Here is an 18,554-nt window from a genome sequence, read left to right on the forward strand (position 1 = left end):
TTAAGCGTTTTCTTTGACGAAAATGTAGTGCAAGGTAGTGCTTTCAAGCACAAGCAATCAGCGTGCTTTGCCACTTTCAACGTAGTATCAAGTTTTAGTGCTTTTGATGGTATCCATGCCTTCAAGGTTACAGGCTTTCGCCTTTAAAAGGTAGTAAATGGTACGGTGTTCCTCAACAGCTGGCCAGAATTTCGTGCTTTCATTTCAGTGTTTGATGTTCCCAAATTTATTTGGACACGGGGCTTCCAGCTGCACATAATACATATATTGGCATGTAAGTAAACAGTACTCGCGCCAGTGTCCTTTACGTCGCAGACGCAGCGCTAGCTTAAGCAGCTAAATTTTTAGCATATTTACACAGCACACATTTAATAAGAGACAGCTGGATTCCGCCCATTTCAATATCGGCTTAACTAAGTGTAGCATCGTTTCGCGTGTAAATCATCATCGTTACAGAATCAAAACCGTGCAGATAGCTTCCAAAAGGGATCGATGAACGTCACTGCAGGTGATACTCTCTGATAGCACGCTTTTGTGAGCAAGACTCATTATTGTAAGAGCGCTCGTGGAACAAAAATTACGTTCCGCGAAATACGCGCAAAGCGTACTCTAATTATTACGCGATGCATGTTAAAATGACAAGTTTTCACAAGATTTTGTGCGCAACTTGTAATATGCGGGAACAAAGCATCGTTTCACTCTTTCGCGAGCTGCATTGCAATTACGACTCACGCGTACTGCAGCGAGGACGTTTTATTTACAAATGTGACAGCGTACTTACCTGACAAGGTTGCTTCCGCAGCCTGCTGAGCACGTATATATAGCGTATGCATTGTGGACTTGCATGAGCAAGGTGTTCTTGATGTTCTAATAAAAACTGCGAAAATGTCCAGGCTAGAAAAAACGCGAAACACGTTCTCCGACGGGCTCAGTTCCGGGAGTCCCGTGCTTGCTCTGTGTAGCGTCTGCTGGCGCGGCAGCCCTTGCATGTTGTTTCGTAGTGTGTACGATAGATGGCGCGACGCGCGATGCCAATATGGCGCTACGCATGGAGTTCGCTGTGTTCTGGTCTATAGCGAACGCGTTTGTCGGGTCGTCATTCTGCCTCTCCGAATGCCCTTCCTCAGTGTGAAAACTCAAGGAGCGCGCGTATCTGCTAGCAGAGGAGCACGCGAGCGCGAGCGTCTGTTGGTGGTTTTGGACCCTGGCGTTTCTCGCGTCGACTGCGGCGACGGCTTCGGAAACTGACGAAACGACAGTAGTGAGTGCACGCAGTACAGAACGTTGGGCTAGTCATGTCGTTCGTTTGGCAAACAGTGTTTCGGCTACGAGGATAAACAAGTATAACCAAGTAAACAAGGTTTCGCTTGCATAACCGGGCCTAGCCGAGCTAAGCCGCAGCCATTTTTTCTGCTATCGGATGTCAGTAAAAAAGATCGAAGACATCATTGCCTCTTAAGGTAAGACTTAACATCCTGAAACCAACAAAATATATCAGGAAAACGAGCGCTTCTGCTGTTTAAATTTTTTTCTATTTCGACGACTGCTTCTGTGAGGTTTCCTGACGTTTCGCGAGGGTAAATAATGAAAACATAAGAAGGACACTTAGTGAAATCTATGATATGCTTTTAAAACCTGCTTCTGTCCTTTCTGGAGGACATCATGGAAATGAAAGGAATAATCAGAATTCAATGTCACTTATTAATTTCTATTTAGGAGTCCTAATATGATATCACTTTGCATGAGAGGTTTAAGCTGCCTACCGCTAAAAAAAATGAGATTATCAAGGCCTTCGTTTTGACGATTTTCGGAGGCAGTTTTTGAAACACCCTACAAAATGGGGTATATCAGCATAGTGGCATACATGAGCCGTTGTCAGTGCCGTTGCCGTTGTCAGGTTAGTTCTCACAGTAAACGTTCGAGCCAACGTTGCTCAGCCGCCGCGTAATTTTGCAATGTGGGTGTATAATTATAGCCCTGTGGCTTCGCCTATAATGGAAAGCTCTCAGTAATGGCTGTGAGACATAGCATAAGTGCTTAAAAAAGGCAAAACATTCCAGCAGATCCCGGGCAAAACAGGAGTGGATTTCATGCTAAGCAGTCAGCGAGTAGCTCCCCTTTCCGCACTTCGCGCCAAATCTTACTAAGTGAATCGACGTCTTTGCGTAATTTCAGTAGTGTGCATATAGTAGGCTTACCAGGCTCGTTGGCTACGCTGGTGTCTAAAAGGTAGCCCTTTGTCTGACGTAACGCCGGCACTCGCGTAACAGCACGGACGTCAGTCTTAACGAAACGAAGTGTAAGGAGCGTTCTTTGTCGTATTCCTGCGGTAACGAGCAGCGCTAGACTGCAGCTTGTTGAGTCATAGGAAGAGTACATGATGCAAGCGTTTAGGTTCTACAATAAAATCGCCAACTGCAACATATGGCATGCCTTTCTCTTGTTTAATCCACGCAAACTGCTCTATCGTTTTCAACAGGCTCGTAGGCAGGGGGGGGGGGGCAGGGGTCCCGGGCCCTCCCCCTCGAAATTTTGATGACACATGGTGTTTTATCGAAAATAACTTATGAAAACAGGCGTTTTTTCTCAAATAGTCAAGGTTTTCAGCAAGTCCCCCCCCCCCGAAAAAATTTCGGGCTACGGGCCTGGTTGGCAAAGTGTATGTTCGCCGCCCTGGTTTGGTATAGGCCTGCGCAAAGCGCCAACAACGCCTCCTGTCACCACGGCTCGGAAGCGTACGTGGGCTCGGGCGAGCAGTGTTCCCGTGAGCGTCAAGGCGAGTGCTGTAGTTGCTGGGATAGTTGCGTTATCGATTGCCTATTTAACGCTTCTGTCAGCCTTCAACAATGCCGAGAAACTAACTGTTCGCTGCTCGAACACGTACAAAAACTCGCCAGGAACATGCTTCTACAAGTTTCCGGTGCTGCTTCACGAGCAAGAGCGACGGCGGCGGTGTATTGATGCTCTTCGACACAGAAGGTAAGCAATTGCGCTTTGTTTACGGCAGTGTTAGAATGATTACCGTGTTTTAATTTGTCCATTTATGTCGCTAGGCCTTTAGTCAACGCTACGATGTTTACACTTGGTCGCCTCGTACAAATCCTGGAAGCTAGAATGCACATCAGGCTGTTGTTACTCATTAGACGCACCAGTAACCCAAACCGCTGTCATCGTCACAAAATAGGCGGAAAAAGAAACACTGACTTCGCAGGAGCATGGAACGTATTAGCAAACTAGAGAAGGGGCCAAGATAACGTTAGAAAAAAACTGCAATAAGGATTAGAAAACTGTATAAGGAATGAATAGAATGAAAATGCTTTTAAGATTATTAAAAGCAATGTTTATTCCCATGGCGCGAAGTGTCTTTGTGCCTCTTCAGGCATGAGTACAGAAAATAACTTTTTCTTCCAAGCACACTTATGGAAATAAGCATGTGACCACACGTGTTGCTACACCACCTCTTTACGGTAGTCTTTTACACCACTCGCAGGATACGCCCACAACGACATATAAAATAGTTGTCTATTGTTATGGTTGCCTATCATGGCCTTCTTTCTCCGTCCAGTGACACTTTTTCAACGGCATCATCCTCTTCGGTGGATGTTACGCAAGGAAATTCTTCGTTCAGTTTGTCCAGGCCATCTGGCTCTATCTTAGTGGCGTCCTTTATGCTGCATGAAAAAAGGAAAATGCCGGTGAGCATCCACCAATTCATAACAAGCCGGCCTTACCGTGATCCAGAGTTTACAACGACAGAAAGCACAGCTAGTTCTTACGGAGTCATCTTAGATGAAAGCTAGGCGAACACACACAAACACATGTGTTGTCTATCTCAATGGTTCCCGGGTCTGCATGCTTTAGCTTATTCTATGACGACATGCATTACTGCGAATCCGTCGTTGAAGAAACATACTGTTGTAAAATTACATACAGTCGAGTATTCAGTTCTCACGAAGATGCCCAAGCACAATGTGAGCGTTAGGGTGTCATTTAATAATAATAATCATAATAATAATAATAACTTCTTTATTTGCAAGAAAAAAGCAACAGCTCATCTCTACAAATCACGAAAGCACGCACACGTCTAAAAAATGGTGAACAACTGTTAAGAAGTGTATGCTTTAGCTTGGGATCAAGTCACATTTTCAAGTTCAGTGTCTTGAAACACAAAGTTATCTTCTTGACGGAATCCTTGATTTTAAATTCAATGTGTTGTATTTTACAAAAAAAGTCACAGTTCCACCGCAAGCGCGAATCAATGAATGCGATCGGAACAAATTGTCGTGTTACAAGAAGTGAGGCTGCTAGCTAACTGTTTGTTATCTGATCTCTCGTAACTACAAAACGCTGGTGTATGAGAACACGGCCGCTCCAGGGAGAGATGTTCTCTGCATAGTCACTTCGCGTTGGGAGCGCGGCACGTAGAAGGGTATACGAGCCGCCCGCTGTGATGGCTTTCGAGATAGCACGCGCACCAGCGATCGCGACCGCGCCCTTAGATTCAAAGTTGAAAGTGACTGCTCGCGCGACAACCCCCCCCCCGCCCGCCACCTCTCGTCTTTTCATGGTCATTAAAGTAGGGCGGGGCGTTTCCTGTCAGCTTCGGGGGCAAGCCACCTGAGCGGGGTGATGTTATCGCATGCACCCTCCGAGCGACGGAAATGGGCCGGCTCGTTTGATATCTGTTTCTGCAGCGTTCGTCGCCCCCGCTCGCGCGCTTTTACCCGCGGTAGAACATACAATGCGCGGGGGGATATTACCAATTTGAACTTCATACCGGAAGGACATGGCAGCGACGGCCAAAACCCGTCGAGACTGTCCATATAATTGCTATCGCAATAAAAACAAATTGCCGGCAGTTTGCAATAAGTTGCGCAAAGGCTGGCACAGCGACGCACAGTCGACCCGTCGCCGCTTCCACTCCCCGTCGACCGACGCGTCTAGCTTCGATATGCGCGGCTTCCTCCTCGGGAGTACGCATGTACGTAGCCAGGCTATGCGGAGGCTGCGCGCGATGTCTGCGCCGGTGGGCGTGGCTTACCAACTGCGCATGCGCGGCATGGCCAGGCGGTGCGGTACCTGGTTGCTAGACGACGCGATGTTTGCTTCCTCTTTCTATCAATCTTTTTTTCTCTCTCTCTGCGTCTTTCTCTCTTTCGTTGACGTTCTCTCTGTCTCTCTATTTTGTTCTGTATTTCTTCATCTCTATTTCTCTCTTTCTCATTCTTTCTGCGCTACGCTTTACCTCTGCGCTCCTGCTTTCCCTCTTACTCGCCATGACATCTTTCCGCCTCACGCTCATTTCCCTTTCCCACCTCCTTGCCACACTATACTATACAAGGCTAAGCTATGCTATGCCAGCGTGCCTGGACAGCCGAGTGGTTAGGACGATGGTAAGCGGGTTCGCATCCTGCCTCATGCACAACTGCTTTCAACAAGTATTTTTATCTTGCTCTTTCTTTATATCTTTCTTTCCGTCTCTCTGTTTGTTGCACTCTTTTTTTCTTTTTCTCTCTCTCTGTACTCGTTCTCAGGTAGCCGCACAGTGGCACATGCCCGTTAAGATAATAGTTTTATGCGATCGACGCACAAGGAACGCTTTGCTAAGCAGCTTTGCTGTTAAAAAACATTTCGGTGGTTGCAGTATGGAAAATATCTTCTAACTTGTCCTTTTCTGGACAAATGCTCACAAATATTGCCAAGTTTCGTCAGTATTGATGAACGAAGCTTAAACAATTCGGCAGATCCCACGTCTTGTGGGAATCGGTGTCATTCGAAGCAATCAGAGAGTATTTCTATGCTGCATTCATTGACAACACTGGCTTTTAAAGGGTAACTATGGTCTGACGTAACGTCAGCACTCACGTTAGAACATATACGTCAGTATGATCGAAACGAAGAGCACTTCATGGCGCGGTGATCTGAATATCATAGGTAACTTTTGTTAGCGTGTTCTTCCGGGGTCGAGCGACGCTTGAATATAGCTTGCTGAATCATAGGAATACAAAGGTAATGTTTATTAGACCGCTATAAAAGCGGAGCCAACACTGCAACCACAGAAGTTAACCTCACATCACACCTGCATCGTGGAGTACATATGTTTGGCTTATTGCTTTGTTATAAAATTAGATAGCCAGCATCACAACCACAATTGACGTTGCACTGACATTACGCTTGCATCGGGTGTTTTTCCAAAGCAGTTTCCAGACCTGGCGTGGCTCTGTGGTAGAATACCTCACTGCCACGCAGAATGCTAGGGTTCGATTTCTGCTGGGATCCTGATTTTTATTCGTTGCATTCGTCCTGTCAACGCTGCAGGCGTCGGTTTTTCTTAGCGCTCTCGCATTCAAATTCCCAATGTCTGTTCTCGCCGTTCCTGGGTAGATAAAAAAACGCCAGGCCTGCGTGGAAAGCGCAGCACAGTCACAGCGAAAGCTGGAAGAGCGGCATTTCTAGAGCCCGTTATAAACTCTCCTGTGGCTACTAATACAGGTACATTAGCAACGTACCCACTACGCCACAAAGCGTAATTTTTGGGAAGTTGGGAAGCACCCAGCACGACATTATTCGTTGTTCTGCGGAGAAGCGAGGTACCATATGTAAGCGATTATGTGCAGTTCATTGATGCGGCGGTTGATGACGATGAATAATTATGGTTGCGCCCTTTGTAATGGTAAGGAAGCTTTAAAGGACCCACTAGTTACGTAATGCATATTGTGTGACGCCCGGTCGTTATTTAACTGTCCCACCACGCTTTATAACACACTTTAACCGGAGAAACGTACAGCGAGAGAGAGAGAGAATTGACTTTATTGAGACCCTGAGGAAATGGATCATGGGAGCCTTATGGGCTTCCTTGGCAACCAACAGAAGTGCACTTGCGAGGAACCCACTACGCTATAAATCATTGTAATTTTTGAGAAGTAGGGCAGTAGGCACTGTGCCATTTTTCGTCATTCTACAGACAGCCGTGGTACCTGCTAAACGCATGTAAGGCATTATGCGCACTTTGTTGATGCTGTGCGTGATGACGATGAAGAATTATGGCAGAGCTCTTTGTAATGGGCTGGAAGCATTCAACAACCTACTCGTTGCGCTATTCGCATTGTGTGACGCCTGGTTACAGAATTCGCGTTGTGCGACGCTTGGTGCTTATTCTACTCTTTTACCACGCTATATTGCATATGCTAATGTGGTTCCTTCCCGACATGAAGCCTGTATAGGACCTTTTTGCAAAGCAGTTTCCAGCACCGGCATGGCTCAGAGGTTGAATACTGGGCTCCCACGCAGAGGGCCCAGGTTCGAACCTCGTTCCATCCTGGAATTTTTTTCTTTTTTAGTTTTTTTTTTCTTATTTCGAGCGATACTGGTTACGGACACCGGCGGCGGCGGCGGCGGCGGACAACTACACTGTAAAAAATAGTTGTAAATTTACAGATAAAATACATGAAATTTCTGTACCGCGAAAGAAACTTTCTGTGAATGTGCCATGAAGGAAATCTGTTAAAAAGAGAAACCGAAATTTCCTGTTATTCGTGACCTTCAGCAAAACAAACGACTCAAAATTGAACCTCCACAGTTTTAAATACTTCAAAGGTTACAAATGTCCATGAAATAACATTTCATGTTTTTCTGGTTATTCCCACAATGCTATTTTGATTTATTAATAATCAGAGCCTTTTCTGCGGTTCTGCGTTCATGCCTCGCGGGCCCCTACATTTACAAGATGGCTACCGCTCACGTCGAAGCGCGGCTGTATGCATGGCTGCAGTGTAAAGCGCGGCTACGGCACCGTCCTGCTTCTGCTTTTCGTGCGTCTGTCATTGAAAGGTGAGTGGTTTGCTTCTAACTAGAGTTCCTTACAACAAGAACTCGTTGATATGCCTGCCCGCTTTCGAAATTCGCTCTCGCGTAGTTTCTAATTCTGCTTTGCGTCGGCAGCGCGCGCGACCACAACGTTGTGCGAGAGCCGGAATTCCTTCCATGCTTTGGTAGAAATACTGAAGAGGCCTTGTAAGTGGGTGCTTGAGGGAACGCCTGCTGTTGTACCCCGTTTATTTCTTTGCTGTTAGCGGCAGCGTACGTCAAGGTATGCGAGTTTGTACGTGGACGGTTGCAGAGCGCATACTACAGCGTTCGCAGCGCACTTCATGTGCGTTCTCTGCGGGCAGCCATTAACGAGGTTTCGCTGTACAGAATAATGAGAGGTATTTGTTCACCTTACCCGCTTTTTTTCTTTATTACATCAAACATGTGTATTCTGTGTTTCTGCACCTATTTTTTTCTTGATGCTTGGACCGACTTCCTTTAAAAACTAATGAAGTGCGTATAACTCAACTCAGCTAACCGAGCGACGTTACAGAGCATATAATACTTTCTTTTTTTATGAAAGTGCAAACGTTTCCTTTGTGTGTGTGTGTTTATCTACGTGTAATAGGTAGCTTTCTCCTGCATAGTGAACATGGCCCTGAGCAATGATGTTGTGGCTTGGTGTACGGCGTTTAGTGTTTTGTAGTGGTCATTGCATGATAAGTTCTGCTTGGTTGTATAATGTATAATGCTGTGTATCTTGAACATTGCTGGCGGGAATGTGCGAACGCATAGCTTCTTGGCGTAGTATCATTGGATGACCTTCCTTACGAAGCTTTAAGTTCCTGGCGGAAGATAGATAACCTAGGTAAACCTAGTTTACCGAATGGACGTGTGGGGCACATCCACTCGGTAAACTGATACTCGATTGACTAGTCAATGGGGCACGGGCTTGACGTGTACACGCGCTACCTTGCGTCATCGCATTCCGTCTGCGTTGCGGTGGAGCACGTCTTCTCCTCGGTAGGAGAAACTCGGCGCGTTTCGGATTGGCGTGTTCCCTGCTGAAGCTCATGTTAGATACGCGGTTGTTATCCGTGGTTTACAAACAACGGCGTGAAGCCGTGAACACCTCTGGAAAGTGGGCTCAAGTGCGCTCGTATAGTACAGGCGGTGGCACATGTCACATGTGATCTCTCAGTGAGCACCAAAGCCGACGCCGCTGTTCTAGCCGTGCGTGAAGGCTTATTGTGGACATCGACCGTGACTACCTTTAAAGAATCCCGGTTTTCGGAGAGACGGACTTTGTTTTTAGTGGCGTATTGAAGGGCGAATGAATCTTTCGTTGGCTCTCGCCCGTTTTGTTCACCAGTGCTTGGCGGCAGTAGTTATTCGACTTCCATCGTCGAACAAAAGTACCGACACAAATTTTGAATGACGCAACCAAGTGTGTTCGAGATGTGTGTACGAGATGTGTTCGCCGCTGAACGCAAAATTTTTTAGCTCTTTGAGGCGCACGTTCTGTCGCGCGTGAGGTTTAGGGCGTCTGAAAAAAAAAAAAGCATGCGCACGTTTTGGTCGACAGCTTTAGAAGGACATCCGTTCTATACCTCCACCCTATCGACATGTAGGCCACAAAAAGAGCAGCTTGGCAGATGACAGCGGCTCCCGAACTGCTCAGACGACTGGCATATGACGGAATGGTCTGTGTGTTTTGCGAGCCACGCTACCGCGACAGATGGGCTTTGTTTATTTGACGGTGTTGTTTCCTGCCAAATGACGCCATGCGAAACTAACTGTAATTACGCTAATATTACCACTGAAAAAATAACAACTACTTCTTTAAGCGCATCACTCCTTGAATGAAGCGAATTGATAATTAGAAATGTTCGGCGATTTGTAAACATTCACAATATTTTATAGATTTGGAACATATATATTGTGTTGCTCTTTTGCGGAGAAGCAAATTTCATGCTATGTATAGTTTACAGCACGTAATAGGCAGGAATTGGCGTACCAGGGTGGGGGTTCAACCCCCCCCCCCTCCAATTAATTGTTAGATTTAGCATGTGTAAATATGCACGCACGAACATACTACATAAAGAGCGGTTGAACCCCTCCCCGAAAAGAATTTCTGGCTACGGCCCTGCAGGCAGTGCAACTCGTCTTCTGGCTTAGCCCAACTCGAAGGAGTTTTTCAGTACAAATATAAACCAATTGACCCTCTGCTTTTCATAAAACGAAGGACAGTTTGCTCCATCTCAGGTGGCAAGTTTTCCCAGATTGATACAGATCATTGGACAAATTATCCCACCAGGTGCCCTCCATAAATGGGTTCCTGGTAACGAAAAAAGTGTGACAGAAATCGCGACTTGGTGGCTCGCTAGCCCAAATAATGCAATAGTCGACGCGAAGCAACCGTCATTGCGAACGTCATTGCGCATGCATTGTTAATTCCTTGCGTAAACACTTTCTGCAATGGAGGTTCACTGAGCGCGCAGACGTGCTCTGGTGTTATTCGTCTGCATGCTTAGCCTCACGTCCGTGCAAATGCGCATGCCTTTAAAGGCTTTTTGAAAGCATTAGGAATATGTTCCAATTAGGTATAGCATTTAATGTTAAAGATTCATTCTCTCTGAATTGGCAAAAATGTCTGTTACAGTCAGGCATTAGCCTCCTTTCCTTTCTCTTTAGAGCTTTGAAGAAGTGCTTACCGTTATAACAGACTTCTATTTCTTTCGGTAATTGCAGTTTTTTTATTTATTTCAGCGATGTATGTCTGCAATCTCTCTGGCACCACCAAGACGACTGTGCTACGTTTCATGAAGTATGCCGCACTGCACAAAAACATGAAGCTATTCTGCATGAAGTGCCCATTGGAACAGCACAGAAAAGTGTTCCGAGAGTTCCTTCTCTGAGATACGAGATACCAAGGACGAAAATAGGACTGTAGAGAAAACGAAGAGTCCAAAAGGATTTATATGGTTTTGTGTCATGGAAGCCCTAAGGTGTCATAGTGCCCTAAGGTGGTGCTGCATCTCGAGCTACCAGAAGGTAAGAGAATAATTTGACAATGGCCTGCTCCTGAAATTGTTCGCTGCTTTAATTTACCTTCTATTATTGAGAGAATTTATTTATTTATTTTTATTTTATATCACATCTACAATGTCTGTAGTTCAATAAAAATATTGTCTAACTTTTTAATTGTCTTCGTATGCTTGTTTGAACTCCAGGGTACATGAGTTTTAATGACTACTTATCGCATAATTAACTTCATAACTTTTATTATTGCAGGCAAGTACAAGTGCAGATAATGTCGGAGACGTGCCGTGCTCCCCTTTCATCATTGCCGAAGGTATTGTTATGGATATTTGCAATATATTGCTGAATATTTCTGAACAGGAAATATTTTGTTCCAGGAGAGAATTTTCTGACTGCCGGGGTATTTACCATCTGTATTGATACCCATGCTGTGGTCGAATCCACCACACGGTGCCAGGCATTCAAGTTGATGCTCTTTACACACTTCGCCTTTACTATTGAATACCGCAAGGAGGTCAGCCTAACCCTGGTGTTCACACAAAGGTAAAACTTATTATGATTTTTCTGACTTTTTCAACAAGATTCATGCAACTAACTTAGATAAAGCCACATTAGATAGTACAAAAGTAGAGAAGTACTGGGGAATTTCCAATATCTGATACTACACTCCCATTTGGCTAAGTCAATGAGGGTTCTGATGGAGGGTATGACTAAATGGAAATGTTCAGCTTAAGTGTAAAACTTTCTACGGGAATCCTGAGCGGTCATGAAAGATTTTAAGTAATAACGTTAGTATATGGAACGGTTGACGTGTGAAATATTTTTAAACACTGTTTAATGAGGATTTCGAAGGGGCACCAAGTAACACGACAATTTTCGTTATACTAAATAAGAGCTAGCACTTTTTTATGCAGTTCTGCTGCCGGAGCAAGGTGTGTGTCCGGGCTAGTTGGTATACCATAATTGTGAGCACAACGCAGAAAGAGAGACACAATAAACAAAGGACCGACGAGGATTGGTGCAATCAAGCGAGAATTCCCTGTAAGCAAAATGGGCACAGATTGCACCAGCAACACGTCTACAAGTTTATTTGGCATCTATAGCTACACACGACTTTTTCGTATCTCTTATTGTTTGCAATGGAGGACATGTGCACGCATGCGCTTCAGGATGATTATGTTCTTTTCCTGATTGTCTGGGGCAATGCCATAAAATCCGTGGTGAAAATTGTGCCTGGTGTCCCATCATCCACTTTGTCCGGGTCTATCGCGCTACAATGGTTTCAATGCAAGTTTTTTTAGCAGATCTAAATTGTGAAACCCATAGTGCCTACCATGCAATCATGCGTGTGCACTTAAAAAATCGGATAGTTCGGCGGTGTTCTCAGGTCCCAGCAAGCACATGCATTGTTTAATAACACCTTTGTTTTGTTTAATAGCATGGTAGCTTTGTTTCGACTTTGGGCTATGCGCGCACAATGTCACAAAGCTCATACATGGTGGAAGCTTTTGAAGGTGAGGACCTTCAGCTGCACTCCGCAAGTTCACATAAAACTCGCTTGTTACATTCCAACGGACAAACGATCAGTTGCCGACCAATTTTTTGGCGACAAAATGATCATCACGTGGGCGTGGTGATGTTGCTCGCGGAGGTACGTAATAAGGGATGGGTTGAGAAAACGTTTCGGCTTAATACACGGGGTCTTGGGCCGCGGTCTCATTGTGAACGATAGACCTAATGACAGAAATTGTGGCTTTTACTCTTGTGCAAAACAGGTACTGGATTTGCGCATTCATCAAGAAAAAGAAAATGCATTGATATAATAGTCATTTGTTTATTTTTTGCTTGATACTCTCGATAATTGGGCATTCCGTTAATTCAGATGTTTTTTCCGGGCCCGTGAAATGCGAATTAATGAGCTTTTATTGTATTTGGCTGAGTGTTTAAAAGCACGTGAACCTTGCTCTGTGAGGAGCATTATTTCCTTTAATAGTCCTTACACTGCAATAAATGACATTGTATGAGCCATAATGCATTTTATAGAAATGAATCTCCATCTGGATCATGAGGTTTTTTTAACTGATTCCACACACACCTTAAAGTGGCAATGCGAGGGTTTCTTGAGCGCTCTACCAACATAATCAATGTTGTTCTCAGTGTGGTCCATTATGTTCAGCATAGTCATGCGACAGCCTGGTGCACCTAAAAATATCATTATTCGTTTTTAGGGCAGCCGCAGCAGTCAACCCTGACAGAGGGAGCAAGGTCGAGAAGTCAAGAAGCAGCGCCGCCTCACACCACAAATGACCAACTTAATCAAAGCTCTGCGAGACTATGAATGCTAAGTGTTACAACGAAAAATTTGCAGTGTCATTATGAATATACCGTATTTACTCGAATCTAAGCCGATGTTTTTTTTTTCGAAAAAACGATGTGCGAAAGTGTGTGTGTGGGGGGGGGGGGAGGAGGGGTCGGCTTAGATTCGAGTACAATTATTAAGTTTTTTTTTTCTGGCCTTGCGAATTTCGCGGGTCGGCTTATAATCAAGTACGGCCTAGATTCGAGTAAATACGGTATATCTACACAATTTCCAAACCAGTTTGAATCTACGGTGACAACATGTACGCAGTTTTCATTATTTTGAAGCTGTTTACATGCAGCATTTCCTGTGCTTAAATAAAGATTCGTTTCTTTTATCATGAAAGGAGAATCTACTGAAACGTGCCTGTTTTTATTGCGTTATTTACTAGAGTGCTGGAGGCAACACCTCGCGGGTGTAGCTCCAAGAAGTTCACAATGTCCGCTCGGTGCTCGGCTGCTTACCCGAAAGTCGCGGGTGCAACCCCGGCCGCGGCGGTCGCATTTCGACGGAGGCGAAATGGTAGAGGCCCATGTACTGTGCGATGTCAGTGCACGTTAGAAACACCAGATTGTCGAAATTTCCGAAGCTCTCCACTACGATGCGCCTCATAATCATATCGTGGTTTTGGCTTGTAAAACCCCAGATATTATTTTTAAAAAATTGGAATATATTTGGATTATGCAAACGCAATATATTGGTATTTTTGCCATTGCATTTGGCTAAACAAAATATTTTTGCGTATCGCTTGTACAAGTGACATAACTACTTTTTAGTACTGAGGAATGCTTTTATAAGAAAATATATATAAGTTCATCTTTATGCATAAAAATATGTTCCAGAATTAAAATGCAGTAATGAAATAGCAGGAGGGCAGTAACAGAAAACACAACCTTTGTGACTCGATATCCGAACTTGTACTTATAGATAACGTTTCTGTAAACGATAACAGACACTATTAGCGAAATAACAGATAAATGAGAACAGAAAACAGTTTTTTTCAGTGTCTGAAAACTGAAACGTGTTTTTAAACATAAAATTTCTGTACTGTAAAAGTGAAAGTAACAGTGAAATAACAGAAAGAAGACAAACAGAAAACCAAGTTTTTTCTGTAACACAAGACTGAACATTGTGTTTATGCAGAAAAAGTCTGTAAAGTAGAACGGAAAAAATCTGTTAAAACACAGAGAACTTCAAAATAGAAAACATAGCTTTACAGAAATTTTGTGGCAAGAGAGCTGCCAGACAATTTCTGTTTTTTTCACAAAATATTTTTTACAGTGTACGGCACCAAAAACGGCCGGTGAAATGATCTCATAACAGCTTTCGCTGTAAAACTGTCAATCACCTGTGGCGCATACGTGTACAGCGCGGCCCGTGGTAAATGGGTATGTGCCACAGGTCTCTCGAGGAAAGGGTTTGACGACGTACGCGACAGGATTTTCACGATATTCAAGTCATGACCAGACAGTCGTATTCGTCAAGTCCTCTTTTCCTCCCATGCTAGTTTTGGTCTATACCAAGTTAAGGAGGCGCTCACGAGAGCATCCAGACGTAGGCGGCTAGATAGATAGATAGATAGATAGATAGATAGATAGATAGATAGATAGATAGATAGATAGATAGATAGATAGATAGATAGATAGATAGATAGATAGATAGATAGATAGATAGATAGATAGATAGATAGATAGATAGATAGATAGATAGATAGATAGATAGATAGATAGATAGATAGATAGATAGATAGATAGATAGATAGATAGATAGATAGATAGATAGATAGATAGATAGATAGATAGATAGATAGATAGATAGATAGATAGATAGATAGATAGAAACGCTCAAAGTGCCAAAGGTTCGCCAGGCCTGCGCGGAACACGCAGCGCAGTCACAGCGAAAGCTCGAAGAGCGGCCTTTCTTAAGTCCGTTGTAAACTCTCTCGGGCAACTAATAAACGTACACTTGCAGGGTACCCGGGCCACTGCGCCATAGATCATCGTAATTTTTGTGCAGTAGGGAAGCACCCACTATGTCATTGTTCTTCATTGTGCGGAGAAGCGTGGTACCGCTCCACATCTGTAAGGCATAATGTGCTCTTTGTTTCTGCTGCGGCTGATGACGATGAAGAATTATGTCTGTACCCTTTGTAATAGGTTGGAAGCAATCTACGGCCCACTCGTTGCGCAATTCGCGCTGTGTGATGCTTGGTTGCTATTTTACTATTAATTCTGCTTTTGCTACTGTTATTTGACCGCTAATATAAAGCGTACGTTTGTGTTCTGCGCTATCATGTCTTTTATGCCCTGTACCGCTACTTTGTAACGCATTAGGTTTCTTTTGCTGCCTGCCAGGCTCTGCCACTGAGGCCACCGATGGCTTTTGCAGGCATAGACACATGTACTGCTTTATGTAAAGAAATAAAAAGTATTATTATTATTATTATTATTATTATTATTATTATTATTATTATTATTATTATTATTATTATTATTACCACGCTATCGTATATTGTGAACGCGATTCCTTGCCCGACATGGCGCCTGCTTTTTGCGAAGGGGCTTCAAGCACGGGCGTGGCTCTGTGGCAGAATACTCGACTGCCATGCAGAGAGGCCCGGCTTGAAACCCCATTCGATCCTGGATATTTCTTTCTCATTTCATTTTTTCTTATTTCGCGCGATAGCGGTTACGGACACTGGCGGCGACGGACAACTACGGCACCAATATTGCCTGTTGTTGTGATCCCATAAGAACTTGTGCTGTTAAATACGCAACCCTGCACTGAAAGCAGACGTCACGTGTTCCGCCGCGGTGGAGCAGTGGTTATGGTACTTGGCTGCTGACCCGAAGGCCGCGGGTTCGATGCCGGCCGCGGCGGTCCCATTTCGGTGGAGACGAAATGCTACAGGCCCGTGTGCTGTGCGATGTCAGTGCTGATCTTGTCCCCTTTTTATGATGTTTGCTTTTTGGATGTTACTCAATTAAGAGATATTTATGAACAAATGTTTGTCGTCTTCGCTTTTTAATATTGTTTTGTTCTTTTTTTTTCTGTGTGTATACGCGGAAAAACTTATGAATTGTACTACTGCTGCCGTTTGAGTTCTATGCCCTAGTTCTCGATGGTGAACTTCTGCGTTATATTTGGTTTTTCTGTTTTATTTCCATATCTATTTGCTTTCATGTATCACCCACCCATGCCTAAGGCCTCATATGAGAGGCCGGTAGCACTTCTGAAATAAATAAACGAAATAGTGCGGCTAATGAAGCTAGAAACCATAAAATGTGTTCCTTTGACACTGTTTTTATTGTGCGAAAGTTTAATTTTCTTACCTTCGTCTTTTGACGTCATCCACAGTGTCCGGAAGCGTCATCTTGAATGTTTCTGGTAGCATCAGGGACAATATTATACACAGCACACACACGGTGCAGTCCACAGCTTTAGGAGCCCATGGCCCTATTATCACGGCCTGAAATTCACATCACACTGTCAGTAACATCCACGATCAATGTTATACTGGGAATCAGTAAGCGCTAGCACTATTCTTGGCTTACAGGACTAGAAGGTTATCTCTGAAAACATGATATGGTCACGTAGAGCGCTTTGATCGATTCGACGTGCACTAACGAACATTTCGAACTTTATTTTGTACTTGGTTTTGCGTTTGCCTTACGGTCAGGTACTTTCCTTTCTTCGCCTTGGACTTTTGTTATCAGCATCAGGACCACGCTATTCCAAGAGGTGGCATAGACACGCGTACATGATTCTCATGGCGTCTTAGTTGCACCATTGAAATTCCTTACGCTTGTCACCGCTCGGCGCAGGCCTCGCTTCAACGGCAACCACGTTGAATGCTGCCGACTGTTCTGCTCATAGTGTATGCACGACGTGCAAGTATGAAAGCCGATAAGTTTCACCAGTGACCAGGTTATCAACGAACTCGCCGCTGTCGCTGCACCGCGAATTCGTTTGCTAGACGAGACAATATATTGTTGCGCCTCTAGCTACCACATTGTGTAACGGCTTCTTCCTAGGTCACATTTCTGTACAAAAGGTAAAACAAAACAAAAACCCAAACAAACAAACATTGACAAAAATGAAACGTTACAAAAAGATCTCACTAACAAATAAACAGTAAGAAAAACAAAATGAGACACATTAAAGGCCGCAGCTTCGTTTTTATTTTCAAACAGACTGAAAATCCAACATTGACATCATTCAATTCCAAACCAATGACTGTTTTTGCTTTCTTTTCTTTAAAGTTTCCACTGCCAACTTGGTGCTTGGGCTTGATGAGGAGCTGGTTTTACCAGATGCTAGAAATACGGATGTTGGTACCTCGAAAGCGGAGTGCAAACTGACGTTTATTTGCAAGCTAAAACACGTCCCACCGAGCGCCGCGGCATACGCGCTCTGGCATGCTTTTCGAAGTAATTGTGCAATGCCGTCACTATCGGAGTTTATTGCCTCACGAATCGATTGCGGCAATTGTTGTTTTTTTCTTTGTAATCTATCAAGTACGACTGTAGTTTCGTCTAACGCTCCTCTAACGTTTCGTGAAAGGTGGCATATGAACAGGGGAACGTCGGCTCTTGATGGCTTCGGAAGGAACTGAAGGTGAGTCGCCATAAGGAAGCACTATGGCTTGCACAAAAGACTGCAATTTTTCGCAACGTATCCTGTGGTTCTCGCGTCACCGCCGTGACCGGAAGGATCATTTGAACTTGAACTTTGAACTTTATTTGCAACGCAAAAAAAATGTTGGGGGTTCCCCCACGCAAGAAAGCTGTCGAAAATTCCTTGAAAGGACCTGAGGGAGCGTACAGCGACAGCGAAATAAATAGTAACAGAAAAGAAGCGATATGACTTATATAGTTTGGTAATTAAAAAAGCAGAAGTTTAAACAAAGCAAGCTAAATACAAAGAAGATACAACAACATGCACATATACAGCAAAATGCACATTGCAGCGAAATGCACACTTCAGTAAAATGCACCCATATACAGCAAAGAGCACATTCAGGAAATGTAGACGGCTTTTAGCGTACATAAAGAAACTTTGACAATGAAAAAATGATTGTGTAGCAACATAAATAGGCTTATATTGTAACCGCTCTACACTCACTTGTTAGAAAAAGCTTTATTTGTGATTTGAACTTATGGAAAGGCATATCGAAGCTGATTTGTGAAGGTACACGATTTATTAGCGCGAGAATTGAATAAGTCAGGACTGACCTTCCATAATTTGTACGCGCTCGCAGTGTTCATATCTGCTTGTTACGTAGCGGATAACGTCCTGATGTTGCATCTGCAATGTCTAACAGTTTATGTTTATGTAAGTGCAA

The 18,554-nt window shown here is 44.0% G+C and overlaps 1 protein-coding gene across 2 annotated transcripts in view; it reads right to left on the bottom strand.

The window, feature by feature from the left end:
* Window positions 1-3,352: 3,352 nt before the first annotated feature.
* The window catches only part of LOC119390852 (organic cation transporter protein), a 104,184-nt gene continuing 88,982 nt past the window's right edge, over window positions 3,353-18,554 (bottom strand). For both annotated transcript variants that reach the window (XM_037658572.2, XM_037658567.2), the window contains exons 11-12: window positions 16,543-16,679; window positions 3,353-3,671 (exon numbers count right to left, since the gene is read on the bottom strand). In XM_037658572.2, coding sequence (XP_037514500.1) covers window positions 3,542-3,671; window positions 16,543-16,679 — 267 coding nt within the window. In that variant the 3' untranslated portion in view covers window positions 3,353-3,541. The remainder of the gene's footprint in view (window positions 3,672-16,542; window positions 16,680-18,554) is intronic.

Source organism: Rhipicephalus sanguineus, chromosome 1 (assembly GCF_013339695.2).
Source record: "Rhipicephalus sanguineus isolate Rsan-2018 chromosome 1, BIME_Rsan_1.4, whole genome shotgun sequence".
NCBI lineage: Eukaryota > Metazoa > Arthropoda > Arachnida > Ixodida > Ixodidae > Rhipicephalus > Rhipicephalus sanguineus.